The 15,960-nt window shown below is 42.0% G+C and overlaps 1 protein-coding gene across 19 annotated transcripts in view; it reads right to left on the bottom strand.

Moving 5' to 3' along the window:
• The window catches only part of RBFOX1 (RNA binding fox-1 homolog 1), a 1,681,944-nt gene that overhangs the window by 25,777 nt on the left and 1,640,207 nt on the right, over positions 1–15,960 (bottom strand). For all 19 annotated transcript variants that reach the window (XM_040256528.1, XM_040256446.1, XM_040256394.1 and 16 more), the window contains one exon: positions 15,892–15,956. In XM_040256528.1, the coding sequence (XP_040112462.1) occupies positions 15,892–15,956 (65 nt within the window). The remainder of the gene's footprint in view (positions 1–15,891; positions 15,957–15,960) is intronic.

The raw sequence follows: 15,960 nt of genomic DNA, 5'->3' as shown, positions 1-15,960 counted from the left end.
TGTAGAATCAAGATGAAGTACAAAGAGCAAGCAAATAAGTAGATTAACTATAGATTCCTCTGAAATGGCTATCCTGATATTTTTAAAAGGAGGAATGCATTCACACCCATTCAAAACTATTTCATGGAGCAACAGTTTCCACACTAACATTGCATACACTGAAAAGTTTAATGTGAAAGGAGTTAAGGCCTGCGAATCTGTCTCCAGTTTGAATCTTCCTCACCAAACCTCTGAGTTGTAGACACTCAAATGCAAGGGCATCTCCATTTCCTGGAGACCTTGGCACAGCCCTCTTCTGTAATGTTAGTTTCTCCAAAATGTAATACTCTCCCTTGTTCCCCCTGCACTGCTTTTCTCAGCTAAAGTGAAAGAGAACTAGCAGAGTCCAGAAGCTGGGCCTGATTGGAACAAGCTGTGTTCCAACAGAAAAATCATTTCATCTTTCTGGGCCTCAGTTTTCTCATCTGGAAAATGGGAACAAACAGCATACTTGCACACACGTGTGCACACACACACCTCTCTCAGGGTTTTTTTTTTTTTTTTTTGTATATGTATGTGCAGATCAATGAGAACATGAATGGGAAAGCAATTTGTTTGGCGTGTGTATTATTGTTCAGTCATGTCTGACTCTTTGCAACCCTGTGGACTATAGCCTGCCGGACTCTTCTGTCCAATGGATTTCCCAGGCAGGAATACTGAAGTAGGTAGCCTTTCCCTCCCAACCCAGGGGTCAAACCTGGGTTTCCTGCATTGCAGGCAAATTCTTAACTGTCTGAGCCACTAGGGAAGCCCACTGGGGGAAGACATTAATTTTTTTGGCTGCATGGACTCGTGAACACTGTAAGCTTCTCTCCCTCCACAAAGACATTGGCTGTTTGTGTTGTTAAGTCCTGGACTTCTGTGGGTTTAGGGCAAGTGGGGATAGTTAAGAGTCTTTTGAGGTTGTAGGTCATTTTATAGGTGGCTGCAACCTTCAGGAAGGTAAAAGTCCACCTTAGCTTTCATTGGGCAGGCAAACGAGAGCACAGTCAGGTACCAATCACAGGTTGGAAATGGGTCTGGCAGATTCTCTCAACAGCATATATTATTCTCTAGAGTAGGAGTCCCCAACCTCCAGGATCTAGTGCCTGATGATCTGAGGTAGAGCTGATGTAGTAACAAGAGAAATAATGTACATAATAAATGCAATGCACTTGAATCATCCCCAAACCATCCACTCCCACCCCAGGAGGTGGGAAAACTGTCTACCACGAGATCAGTCCCTGGTGCCGAAAAGGCTGGGGACTGCTGTTCAAGGAGAAGCCACCTCATATTGAGGAGGGGGTCTCTGAGCTCTTGGAGGCTCAGGAAAAGCACAGGGTGTCCAAGTTGAGCCTCTGGATGATGGAGAGGCCACACTGAGATGGTCTGGGTCCACCTAGGAGTTGTGTGCAAAACAAAGGGAGCTGATGGTGGAAAGTTCCAGAAATATCCTAATCCCTGGGGATTCTGAAAACCCACTACCGCCACAGCATTGGACTTCTCATCAAGTATGATGGGAAAAGGGCAACATAGGCAGGTTTGGGTTTGTTTTTTTTTTTTTTGACTCTTTGAAGCCATGTTGGTTTGGGGGCAGGGTCTAGATTGGGAGAATCTAGTGTTTTTTCCTACAAACTTGATGCGCCCCTGGTAGCATGACAGCTCCTCCTTGGACATGAAAAAAGAAGAAATAATCCAGGAGAAAGATGAACCGAAGTACAGGCTGTTTGATCACAAGGCTCCCAGGTGCTTCTTCCTTCAAAACATTTTTGCCCAATCTATTTTTTTCCCCAATTTTGAGATACGATTGACAAATTAATATTGTTTATAACCAGGCTGTACAGTGTGCTTTTTTTTTAAGGTGCGCAAAGTGATGACTTAAACCCATGTACATTGTGAAATGAGTATGACAATCAAGCTAATTAACATATCCATCACTACACAGCGTCACCTTTCTTTGCCTGTGGTGAGGACATTTAAGTTCTACTCTCATGGCCAATTTCAGGTCCATGTGTTTTCATGTTTCTAGGATGAAAGTCAAGATAGAAAAGCCAACAAAAACTCTTCCAGAGGCAAAAATTTCTGACTCAGAGAACCTGCTGCCACAGGAAAGGACTCATTTTTGAGTCAACAAAACAAATTATGCTCCTAGTTTAGTGATGCTGCTGATAATATTATTAAGGATGATGATGTTGATGATAATATTCTGAGTGCTACTGAGCATCAGTGCTATGCAAGGAGCTTTCTCTTCATGACCACAATTAATTCTCACAACCACTCAGGAAGGCAGGCAACACTCATTACCCCCCCCCCACCCACCCACCCCTTTAATGATGAGACAGTGGAGGGTCAATTAGTTTGCCTCTACTATCTTGTGTAGTAAGGAACTTACGAACTGAGATTCAGGCTCTAAATCTCATTCTCTGATCATAATCTGTAGGCGAATCAGCAAAGATTGGCCAGTGCATGCACCAATCAAAGAGTAGGCACAAGGAGTGTGACCGGCCCCACTTTACATCCTGACCGGGGCAATGACAAGTTGAGGAAGCGCAGGTTCCCAGTATGTTAGTGTTACAGGGGGTCCTGAAAGACTGCCTCGTCTAAAAACGATCTGTCCTTTCAGATGGACTTAATTTGCTTGATTTTGTCTGTATATATTCAACGCTTTCTTCTTCTGATTTGGACCATTTTTAAAGTCTTTATTGAATTTGTTACAATACTGCTTCTGAATTGTTTTGTTCTTTTTTGGCCAAAGGCATGTGGGATGCCAGTTTCCTGCACAGGGATCAAACCCACACTCCCAGCATCAGAAGGTGAAATCTTAACCACTGGACCAGGGAAGTCCCTCAATAATTTCAAATAATCATGTGTGTGTGTGTGTGTGTGTGTGTGTGTGTATGTGTGCTTAGTCACTCAGACATGTCCGACTCTGTGTCCCCATGGACTGTAGCCCACCAGGGTCCTCTGTCCATGAGATTTTCCACTCAAGAATACTGGAGTGGGGTGCCATGTCCTACTCCAGGGATCTTCCTGACCCAGGAATTGAACCCGCCTCTCCTGCATTGCAGGTGGATTCTTTACTGCTCAGCCACCAGGGAAGCCCTCAACCATATATGCTCTAAAAAACCTGTCAATCATCAAATTATTGATAACACCATGCTTTTCACCACCTTTTTTGCAGTTTATAAAACAGTGAGTGTTTACCTTTGCCTCTTTCTGATTCTAACTGGTATATTCTCTCCCTTTAGCAGATGGCAAAACAGGGGCTCCATAAAAGTAAGAGGAGTCTGATATGACTTTTCCAGGGTAAGTTTTATAACAGGGAGAGTCTACAGTTATACACAACCCATGAGGAGATATTATTAACAGCACAGGATCATTCTGATTAGCTTTGGATCTTTGGGGTAAAGAAAATGATAATTCATGGCCCTAGGCTAGCTGACGGAGAAGGCAATGGCACCCCACTCCAGTACTCTTGCCTGGAAAACCCCATGGATGGAGGAGCCTGGTAGGCTGCAGTCCATGGGGTCGCTAAGAGTGGGACACGACTGAGCAACTTCACTTTCACTTTTCACTTTCATGCATTAGAGAAGGAAATGGCAACCCACTCCAGTGTTCTTGTCTGGAGAATCCCAAGAATGGTGGAGCCTGATGGAGTTGGACACTACTGAAGCAACTTAGCAGCAGCAGCAGCAGGCTAGCTGAGGGAGGAAGTCACAACAAAATGGGATTGTGAGGGACAACCAACCTCGGGCAACTCTAACCTTCTCCTTGAAGAAGGGAGAGAGCAGAGGAGACAATCACTAGTCAACAAGTTACAAAGACAAACTCTCTTACACGTGCAAGACGTGTGGAGGGAGAACCCAGAGTGAACGTTGTTTACTGACTGTGTGCGTGCTAAGTCGCTTCAGTCATGTCCAACTCCCTGCGACCCTATGGACCGTAGCCCGCTAGGTTCCTCTGTCCATGGGATTTCCCAGGTAGGAGTATCTGAGTGGGCTACCATTTCCTCCTTCAGGGCATCTTCCTTACTCAGGGATCGAACCTGCATCTCTTATATCTCCTGCACAGACAGGTGGGTTCTTTACCACTAGCGCCACCTGGGAAGCCCCACTGACTGCCTACTGGGTAGAACTGCAGCACCTCAAGAATGATGCTTCTCACAAATCACCTACAAATCTCCCTGGGATCTTAAAAGTGTAGATTCTGGATCAAGCGGGACTTGATAGTATAGTCTGCTTGTCTCACAAATTCCTGGTGAGGCCAATTTGGAATTTGGTTGGTCAAGGAACCACGCTTTGCAGTGCAAGTGTCTAAGGATCCTAAGTGTGAACCCCTCTAACCTTGAAATTAGAACAGAATAAGGGAAGCACTTCTTTCCCTGTTGTTTGTTAATTTTAAGTTCAAGTCAAAGACGTTAAAGAAAACCATAAAGAAATTATCATTCTGGGAAAGCAATGGAACTAATATTTTCCAGGACACATTTTTAATGTGTCCCCAGCCCCACCACGTGGGCTCCTATTCTAGTATCTAGAAGTGATCCACAAACCCTTTAACCATGTAGAAATTGTGTGTGTGTGGGGGGGAAGTGTCTCATCTTTTAATGCAATCAAATTTCAAGTGACAACCCTGGTCCATGAAAGTGGGGATTTAAAGGATGCTAGAGGGATTAAAAGGATGTTAGGAGCATCCAGAGATCCTAGTTTTCTTTTTAAATAAATTCCACAGCTGCAAAAACACTGGGAACCACTGATCCAGGTTATCAGACATGTGATGCTTTCCTAGACTCGCAAGCCAAGGCATTTCAATCTAAGTGATTACGATAATGAAGGGAAAAGGCTGTTTGGTTTTGATTCTGAATCTTCTCCCCCAAATCTATTGACTGATCCAAACATTCATACATCATAATGTAGCAAGAATAAGCTGGGAACAAAGACAGCATGGACAAGTTAGCTATAGCAATTCCCTCTCCTACCCAACTGGTGGTGGTGGTTTAGTGGCTAAGTCAGGTCCAACTCTCCTGACCCCATGGACTGTAGCCTGCCAGGCTTCTCTGTCCATGGGATTTCCCAGGCAAGAATTCTGGAGTGGGTTGCCATTTCCTCCTCCAGGAGATCATCCCAACCCAGGATTCGAACCCATGTCTCCTGCATTGCAGGCTGATTCTTTACCACTGAGCCACTGGGAAGCCCCTCCTATCCAACTACCATCCCCCTAAATTCTGATAGCAGTCCCTACTCTAAATGTCTCAGATGCTAATTAAAGATGAAACACACTATGGTTTGGAGGAGAATCTAATTCCAGAAGAGTCAATCACTGTGATCTACCCTAGGGAGAAAATCGTAAGTTACTTATTTCTGTCCAATGACTGTTAACAGGCATGTATTACACATAAATATGAAAATAAAATAAAGCCTACATATAAACAGAAGTCATTTCTTCTGGAAGAGAATTCAAGTTCTCTTCATGGGTATAAGAGCCAGAACTTGCTTTGATAATGTTAAAAGAAATTTAGAAGTTTTTAATGAAAAGTCCCTTCTTACCTGCAAAGATAGATCTTTTAGGATATGTGATAGTGACAAAAAAATAAATAAATAAAAGGCATAGGGGAGCAGGTTTAATTTTTGTCACATTCATGAATGCTTCATGAGCTCAGAGCTTATCTGTGTGTGTGTGTGCGCTAAGTCCCTTCAGTTATGTTTCACTCTTTGTGACCCTGTGGACTGTAGCATCCTGTGGACTGTAGTGTCCTGCCAGGCTCCTCGGTCCATGGGATTCTCCAGGCAGAATACTGGAGTGGGTTGCCATGCCCTCTTCCAGGGAATCTTCCTGACCCAGGGGTCGAACCTGTGTTTCTGTATCTCCTGCATTGGGAGGCAGATTTTTTTTACCTCTAGTGCCGTCTGAGAAGCCCCAGAGTCTATCTACAGCCTGTCTGTTTGCTTCCACTTGACTGGAATACTGTCTTCTACGAGGAAAGCTCTTTATTTGCAATGGAAATGGCTGATCCAGAGACTTCTGTGTGCAGTTTCTCATCAGAGGTGTCTGACCGGCCTCTGGAAAGCAGTGGGCTTTCTCACCTGCCTCGAAACCCTTCACAGTTGAAGGGTCTTGATGATATTACTGAAAATAGAGGTTTTATTTGCTTTTTTGTGGCCCATCAAGTCAGTGATCTGCAACCCGAAAAGTATGTAATTAGGCCATGACATGGCCAAAGGAGTTGTTATATCTTGTCTTGTCACTGGCAAACATAGCTCCCACATGGCTGTGACAGCCATGGTCTATTGGGTTTGGAATTTCCTTTAATATCTCCCCAACTCCTTCTTGGTCCAGTCTGTTGACTATTACAGGCTTGCTTCTTTTTTTAACGGCTTCAATTAAATTATATATTCAACCGACAGTGCCTAACACTAGTTAAGAAGCCATTACAGATTATGGACCCAAGGCAACTGGTTCTTGAAACAAAGATTTGAGCACTTTTCCTCTCAATGTGTGCGTGTGTGCGTGTGTGTGTGTGTCTTCATATGCGTAAATTAAAAATGAGAAACTCAGGGAATATATCAATCAGTAACAGACATGTTACTTTTCATCACTGAGGGCTCTGTGTCCATAAACACAAGTTCCCCAAATCACCCTGATGCTACCATCAAGAACTACATTCTCCCTCCTCCACTCTTCCCAGGCCATCTCAGTCCTCATCAAATAGAATCATTGTCCATCTGCAGAGCAGGCTGGCAGAAAATATAATTATCTTAGTTATTATAATTTGTTCGGTGAATGCTCGATCAGAATTATTGATCCACAGGGAAAATAAATAAATGAGAGCATGAAATTCCATTCACTTTTTAATCACTAAGTTGCGTCTTCGTTATGACTATTTGAAGCGGCAAACATGCCTTAGCTCTGACTTTGTAAGAATAGCATAAGGGGATAGAAACAATCCAGGACCTAGGCCGACAGACACTGGACTTGAACCCCAATAGCGGGATTTCCCGGGATGTACATCACCATGCCTGGACCTGCTTCTCCTGCCCAGGCCCTGGGAGTTCCACTGAGGATGGCCACACATACCCTCCTCGTCCTTCGATAGTCCTAGGTGAAGACTGTGGTCCTAGCATCATTACTGACAGGGTGTCCCTTGTCTGACGCGTTATCCTGTCTTAAACGATCACTTAAGTGGCCTATTTAAAACGATCTGTCTTAAATGATCATTATACAGCTGCCCTCACTAAACTGCTTCCCTGATCAGGTCATTCGTTCCAATGTGGTACATACCACCTGACAGACAAGAGGCAACTGCTGAAAAATTAACTTCAAAAGAGAAATCTATGTGGTGAAAAGATTTAAAAAGTGGCAGGAAACGTCACTTTAAGAAAACCTGATTTATCAAAATCTGAACTTTTGAGGACTGATCAATTAAAGGACCTATGTAGCCCCTGAATACACAGTTTTCCATTTAAAAAAAAAAGAAGAAGAAAGGGGGAAAAAAAAGAAACAAAGGAAAACAAACAAATTATTCCAGAACTCAGTGGATTCAAAAGATTTGCACAGAATCTTACCTATTCTATTTAAAAGTCATGTCTACAGCATAATCAGCCGAGTAGATTTGATCCTTACTTTTCCTAAACTTTGACTCTGGAATGGGTTAAAGAAACCAATACAGAATTGTAAAGTAAAAATTAAAAATAAATAAATAAATTTTAAAAAAATAAATAAATAAATTAATTAAAAAAAAAAAAAAAAAAAAAAAAACAACATATAAACCCCATCAGATTCAAATGCTCAAACTCTCAGATTCAGGTGGAACTAAAATAACCTAGATAGCCTTGGTTTCCTCCAAGCTCACTCTTGCTCTCCAGATTTAAAACTCTTAGTAGATGATGTTATGGGAAAATAAAATAAAATATGAAAAATTGGAATTGAGGATTATGGGAATAAGAACATGAAAATAAAAATGAGAACATTTTATATAGTCCCCTTGATGTGCTGAATATTTCATAGGCAGTATCTTGAAACCTCCGAACCACTCTGTGAGGTGGAATCAATAAACCCATCACATGTGATGTGATGGAAGACAGAAATGAGTCCTCAAGGTTGCTCTACTAAGATGCTCAGAGCCTGGGGACTGAGGGCATAGACTTCTCTCTCAAGCTGAACTGAGCCTCTTCTTCATCCTTCCCCAATCTTGTCTTCCCCATTTGTGAAATGGAGGTGGCAACATCAATTCAATAGGGTTGGTATGCCAAGTCCATGACTGTCTTTATAAAGCACCTTGAACAGTGCCAATCATAGAGCAAGGGCCCCATACATAGCCACTGTTGCTATCACTGTTATTATAATAATTATTATAATTATCACAGGGAGATTATCTGAATCAAAGTTTGCCCAGCTACTATATTAAACTTCAAGAAGTCTTAGGAAACAGTGAGAGTACCAAAGTCCTCTGCTTCCACCTAATGAACATTTTCACAGGAGCATTTTCATATATGTGGCAAGTTTTATTGATAAAATGTATTTTGATCTGGCTTGCGTACCTTGGAAAATGAAATTTACAGACAATACCTGTTTCTTTCTAGTTACCCTAAAGCTGTCTAGATTAATCAGCTTCTTCCTGAGGGGACCCTGAGTCACTGGGGGAAAAAAATGAACCAGTTAAGAAAGTAAACTTTAAACCAAAAAGAAGGACAAGAATATAAATAAAAAATAAGAATATATTATATACACTACTATGTATGAATGCATATTTTCAATCCAGTGTTCTAATTGAAAGCTGTACATGCTATTCTGGGCACTGCAGTAAAAAGGATATAAATACAGACATTAGTGACTCAATCCTATTACAGGTTCACAGAGCAAGTTTTTCTTTTTTAAATTGCAGCACCCAGAAGAGCTCATCAGGATGAGTGAAAGTAAAAGTGAAAGGGTTGGTCGCTCAGTTCCGTCTGACTCTGTGCAACCCCGTGGACTGTAGCCCACCAGGCTCCTCTGTCCCTGGAATTCTCCAGGCAAGAATACTGGAGTGGGTTGCCATTCCCTTCTCCAGGGAATCTTCCCGACCCAGGGATCGAATCCAGGTCTCCTGCATCACAGGCAGATTCTTTATAGTCATAGACATCAGGGAAGTCCAAGGGATGAGTGAGAACAGTGGAAAAGATTAAAAGCTAAAATCAAGAATTACTTCAACAGAGCACTATAAATAAAAGATACAGAGGAGTAACCACTGCTTGCTGCTATGTTTTAACTCAACATGTTGGGATGTGAGTCCTAAATAGCTTCGTTTTGACCCCGGGTCCTGGTCTTAACTGTGGATCTATCCTCTCTGGACACCCATGAACTAAGCCCTCAGGTCCTCGTCCATCTGAGAATTCCACTGTTGGCATCACCAAGTTTTACAACACCCTCAGTCTATTTTTCCACCAGTGGATTTCTCAAAAAGGACTGAAAATGTAAATAAAATATAATATGGAGTCTATCATAGAGTTGCCAACTTTTACTTTGCCGAGGAAGAACATTCAAAACAAAACTGGATAAAAAAGGAGAAAGCAAAGCTGTTGTCATCCTTTCATACAAGAAAAGCTATTTTCACAGCATATGGGAAAGAAGCCTGGTTAAACTCTGGCCATTCTCCAGACAAGAGAGTTGGTCACCATATTACATGGTCCATGGTTTTCTCCTGTCCTGGAAAACTAGTAAATATGTCATCAGAAGCAGTCCCCTGGTCTTGAACTGGCCATGGGAGATAGCGTGTGTTAAGTCGCTTCAGTCGTGTTCGACTCTTTGCGATCCTATGCCACGCTCCTCTGTCCATGGGATTCTCCAGGCAAGAATACTGGAGTGGGCTGCCATTTCCTTCTCCAGCATTTCTTCCCAACCCAGGGGTTGAACCCATGTCTCTTACATCTCCTGCACTAGCAGGTGGGTTCTTTACCACTAGCACCGCCTGGGAAGCCCAAAGGAGATAGTGTTTCACACAAAGCCCGAGTCTAAGATCTTGAAATCCCTCATTGCACACATCACAAAGAATGGGTGCTTTTCAACCAGAAACAGTTTCAACCTTGCTCTAACTCCGTTCACACAAGAGGAACAGGGAAAACTATGAAACTTCCCTCCTATCTCTGCTTTTGCATGGTCTACCCTCATTCAGGAATCCACATGATCCAGAGATGAAGCTTTCAGCAAGAAAGAGTAAAATTGTGAAGTCCCTTAAGTATTACAATATTTAAAAATTAACCCTTCTACTAAAAAAATTTGAAGGGTAAATTAAATTTTTCATTTCATGGTGCTTGTATATATGCTTTGTAGCCTGGCAACCCCTTAATTTTTAGCCTATATGATTTGATAAATACTCCACAAAAAATAGTATATCATTTTAAATGCAATTCTTAGCCTTATTTTAATGACATTTCTCTATTATTTAATCTAAATCCAGGAAGCAAAAACATTCTAAAATAGACAGTGAGTACCCACATGAATGGAAATCAGCTCTAACCCCTTTAGTTTTTCAGTTTAGATCAAACTAAGGTTATACGTAAGAATTTAGTTCTATGTCCTGGCGTGAAGCTTATTATGAAAGATTATGAGAGCATAGAGAAATAGTCTTTTCCTATCTGTTCATACTTCCTTCCTTCTTGCTTTCTTTCCTTTTCTCTTCCCTCTTTCTCTCTTCTCTTTTTCTTTCCATTCATCTACCTAACCACTTATGTACCTATCATCTATCTACCTTTCCATCCATCCATCCATCCATCCATCCATCCACCTACCCATCTATGTATGTAGGACCTATCTACCTCTTGAACTCTTTGTGACCCCATGGACTGTAGCCTCCCAGGCTCCTTTGTCCATAGGGATTCTCCAGGCCAAAATACTGGAGTGGGTAGCTATTCCCTCCTCCAGGAGATCTTCCCAACCCGAGGATCGAACACAGATCTCCCGCATTGTAGGCAGATTCTTTACCATCTGAGCCACCAGGGAAGCCCATGAATACTGGAATGGGTAGCCTATCCCTTCTCCAGCGGCTCTTCCCAACCCTGATATCAAGCCGGGGTCTCCTGCGTTGCAGGTGGATTCTTTACCAACCGAGCTACCAGGGAATCCCCTATCTATCTCTACCACCATATAATTTTAAATAGTTGATCTATAGATCAACCACTCCATGACCCCAAAGACATGACTATTTATTCCTATTGAGTTTTAAGAAAGGCTACTAATCTATTTCTCTCTGACATAGAACCTATTATTTATAGGTTATGAGTATCATATTTAAAAAATGTTCTAGCATGGGGCTCATGACTGGCACAACTTGGCATATCCTGACCTCCTTGTATTAAGATTTATTTATCTAGACACGCATATATACGTCCTCCATGAGGTCCTAAGGCAGAAGTGTGTGTATGTGTTGTATATACATATGTTTTTCACATGTATATGTGAGCAATATATATACACAACATACATTATTTTTCACATGTATATGTGAGCAATATATATACACAACATACATACATGTATGTTTGACTAGGCAGAGAGCAAGATTATTGATATTGATATTTGGCATTTTAATTGGGCTTCTATTAAGCTGTGATTAGTCAGTTGCTCAGTCCAACTGAGTTGCTCACGTCCAACTCTGTGACCCCATGGATTGTAGCCCACCAGGCTCCTCTCCATGGGATTTTTTCCAGGCAAGAATACTGGAGTAGGTTGCCATTTCCTCCTCCAGGGGATCTTCCTGACCCAGGGATTGAACCTGTGACTCCTGAATTACAGTCAGATTCCTTACCACTGAGTCATTGGGAAAGCCCCTCTATTAAACTGGGCTACATGAAATTGCCAATATTCTACCATTTGGGGCCCACAAAAATATCGGTTTCATATGATAGAGTCTAATGTTTCAAAAAAACCTCAAGGTCTCAAAAAACAAAAAAAGGGTAGAAAATAAAACAACAAACAGAATCCTGTTGCTTGCTGTCTCTTTTGCTCAGTCTACAGGCACCTGTATGGCTGGGGCTACTACTGTAGGTCAAAAGCTGCTAACTTTTAAGGATCTTTAAGGAAATGCAAGTGTCCATGAAAACAGTGGCCCAGGGTAATTAGCAGGGCACCTGGATTGTCATGAAATCTCAGAGCAAATGCCTCTATTAGTTTCTCCTCTAGCTGGTCTGAATTGAGTTCCCTTCTGCTCTAATGTGGAGGACTGTTTCCATGCACTGTGTGTTAGGGGATGTTAGGATGTTCGGCAAGCAGGGCAAGCATGACGGATGTCTGCCTTTTTGGCGTGGTAACATTGTCATCAAAGCTGTGTACACATCAGATACGTTTACCCAAATACCTGTAGCGTGATTCATTGAAAAGGAAATCTTCCCCTCTCCCTCCCTGCCTCCCAGTTTGGCTGCTCAAAGATGCAACAAGGACCAAGTGAGAAGACACAAAGAAACCGAGAGCCAGTCAATCAAGAGAAGCCTGCCCCCAGGCTTCATTCAAGCAAGCCATTCATCGAGCTAATGTGGTGATGGACCTGTCCAATCCAGAACATACCACAGAAACATCAGCAACACCAAGTGGCATGCAATGACCCGATGATCATCAGCCCCACTGCCATGCTTTGATCGGTTCAAGCTCAGAAAACCATCTCCCTTGAGAGTCCAGATAGTTGGCTTTCCACAAATCAAAGTGAGATTAGAAGATTTGAGGTGAAGTCAAAGGCTTACCAAATCTTTCCTGAATGCCCAAGAAAGACATCTGCCTATTGCCATTCGATTCGTCAATGAGCCTGCAAAATTACCTAGTCTAGTCAGGTCCTTTCCTTTGGGGGGAAGTCACTGCCCACACCAGATGGTCTTCCTTCCGGAGGTCGGCATTCAAGAAACTCTCAGGGTACTCCAAGACAATCATCGTGTGATCATTTAACCGAGAAGTTGATGGGCAGGGAGTTAACGAGGTGGCCACCAACGAACTTCTGGCCAGTCCTGAGGTTACTGGAGTTCAGGATTTTCCAAAAGGCCCTTGAATCTTCAATTTGATGAGGGCTTAATTTGTGCTGATAAAAGGTAAAATTCTACCGACTGGGGACATCAAACTTCTTTCCCTTTCAAGACGTTTGAGAAGTGAATCTCATGATTAGAAAGTTTGTTGTGGTTTCCCCTTGGATCAGGTTGACAGCCAGTGAGTGTGACCCAAGCATTCTCTGTTCCTTCTGATTTCATTTTCTATTTTGAAGGAGTTTCTTTGGGTTAAGAAGCTTTTCTCTTTGTCATCCTGCCTGTCTTCTAGAAAGTAGGTACTAAGAGTCTCTCCCTACTGATATTCTCCTGTGATGGAGTAAAAATAAGTGATTACACAACTTCCCTGAGATAATTCTAGATTCTTGCCGTCTCTAGTTGACTGGAAAGCTCATCTGATAATTTCACATTCTCCCCTAAACATGTGTCTTCTCTTGAAGGGTCTTCCTCCTCTTTACCTGCTTACTAACAATAAACGGAAGTACCACCGTTTCATAAACACACTTTACAAATCAAACCAGAAACATAATTTTTAAGATTGTTTTCTGGTAATTTTATCGATGTCTGCGTTTCTCTCGATGCAATATTTCCATAAGTGGCAAGTGAAATAGGATTAGTAATCAATTTCCACAGCAACCAAAAAGGCCTAATGTGCAAATTTCTTTAGTGAACAGCAAGAGGCCAATTATATGGACAAGAGTAGGTTTAGTTGATTTCTTCAACTGAAACTATTATACCAAAGTGGGAATTGAAGAGTTAGTCAAGATTTACCACACCAAGAAGGAGGGCAATTTTTCAGTTGGACAGGTTGCCAGTAAGAAATCTTAATAATATTAAAATAAAAGATTTCATACATATATTTGCATATATGGTGCCCCCAAGTGCAGCAAAATTTTAACTTATTTTTTAAGGCAAATGCAAATGGAGATGGCCAGATCCTCAAGTAATTCTATCTAAGAATAGTATTAAACGTTTTTTTTTTTTTAATGTCTATGTTGGTCTTATTAAAGAAAGCAATTTAAATTATATTTTTGTAATTAACCTTTTTTTCAGCTTGGGGATAGATGCACTTATACCGAGCCGCAAGATTAAAAAAAAAAAAATCAAAGACATAAATCTGTTTAAGATTCTTATAATTATGCAGCAGTCTAAAGTTACTATGATTATAATTATATACAAAGTGGGTGTTGGAGAATTTAGCATCAAGAGATATTTTCATAAAAATAATTAAGGGTTGTAGATGAACCACATTACAATTGACACTCTGTGAATATGCAGTGTGCGGAATTTAATAGAATTAAGCCTTTTCATTTGTAGAATGATCTTGAGAATTTCAAGACTGTCATCATTTTTATTAGCTTTTTTGACCCTCTCAATTTCCCTAATTCAGTGTCAAAGTGTATTGAAGATAGCAACTTTCATAAAACATATTTTGCATCCTAGCAACTGATGATTGGGTAACTGGATAATTTAAGTATTTAGAACTGCGTCCTGACAATTGTTTGGGTTTCTCTGGAAGCTCCCTCCAGACTTGAGAGCTCTCGATGGCTGTTTATAAGAATAATAGGAAGTTATAGGAATAATACCTGCACACAATCAGATAACAGATCTCAACTCTGTCTTGCCAAAGAGCTATGTGATCACGAGTTTTTATGCCTGGGGTTTTCAAAGTGTGACATTGAGGGTTCAGGAATTTCTTTTGCTTTCGTATACCTCCGAAGAAGTCTGTAGTTACAAAAAACTAAGGATACGCCTTGTGAGAAATGGAATGGAAAGGCAGAGAAAGCATACCACAGCAAACTAAGAGAGGAAGTGAGTCACAAGAGATCCGAGAGGAGACCCAGAGTCTGCCAACACGCCCCATTCACGAGTCCAAGACACCGCCTGCTTACCTGTCGAACCCAGCATGCCTCAGCCACACATGCAAACTGTTACCATTACTGTTTTATTCATGAAACATAGTTTTAAATTAAAGGAGTCATTACCCAAAATAAGCACCCTCCATGGCATTTGTACATGCACAGCATCTGAACATTCACATTTATGTCCCCTGAAAACAGAGCCCACAATTTGCATTCAATATGGAAACGCACACTTTCTTTTTTTTTTTTTTTCCAAAGCACTTATACGAAAATAGCTGTGGCTTGCCATTTCAGAAACCGAGTCATCTGTTAAGCCTGGGTAATGGGTAATAGAGCTCCTCCAACCCCCAGCATTCACCCCTCCCCACCCCACCCCACCATCCAGTTCTGACTTCTGCATTTCTTAACCCTACTTCAGTCCCTTCCGCTGCCAGTCTTCACATGTGCTGTGCATTACAAATAAATGTTGGCTTATGTTCATAGGCCTGGGGTCTGGGCATTGCCAAAAAGAAAGACTCTCCTGATGAATGCCAGACACACTGCCCATATTCCTTTAGGCAGGATCTTAAAAGGCAATAAAGGGGAATGCTTTCCTGAATGTACAAAGGTGTAAAAAAGGGAACTGAGGTGTTGAAAATCGAGGTAAACCCTGTGGGATCCTCTCTTGGCTTTCGTCCTATGAGTTACATGAATCCAGGATTTTACAGAGAAGCCCAGGAGAAGGTTACACAAGGGGTGTATTTTGTGCATGCAGGGCGTGCTGTCTGAGGAAAACCAACTTTGCATGGACCCACCGTCTTTGTGTCTTAGCAGAGAGGGCGAGCGATCAGAGTGAGCTAGACGTCACTGCGTCCTGGCGGCCCCGTGCTGACCTTCACCATGACACCTAACTTTCGGGGCACTGCCTTCCCCAGCAGTCATGCATTTGCACCGAGACCAAACGAGAGGCTCACCTCCCACCAGCTAAGTTCATTTGCAGGTAATAGTCAAGCGTGAGAAGGAAAGTCCTTCCTTACCTGTCACTGTAGGCAGCGGCAGTGGCAGGGGTGGGCTGGGCGTAGCGGTATGCAGCATAACCACCCTAA

The sequence above is a fragment of the Oryx dammah genome, unplaced genomic scaffold (genome assembly GCF_014754425.2).
Source record: "Oryx dammah isolate SB20612 unplaced genomic scaffold, SCBI_Odam_1.1 HiC_scaffold_2, whole genome shotgun sequence".
Classification (NCBI taxonomy): Eukaryota; Metazoa; Chordata; class Mammalia; order Artiodactyla; family Bovidae; genus Oryx; species Oryx dammah.
The sequence above is the reverse complement of the archived record's forward strand: the minus strand, read 5'-3'. Positions and strand labels throughout refer to the sequence as shown.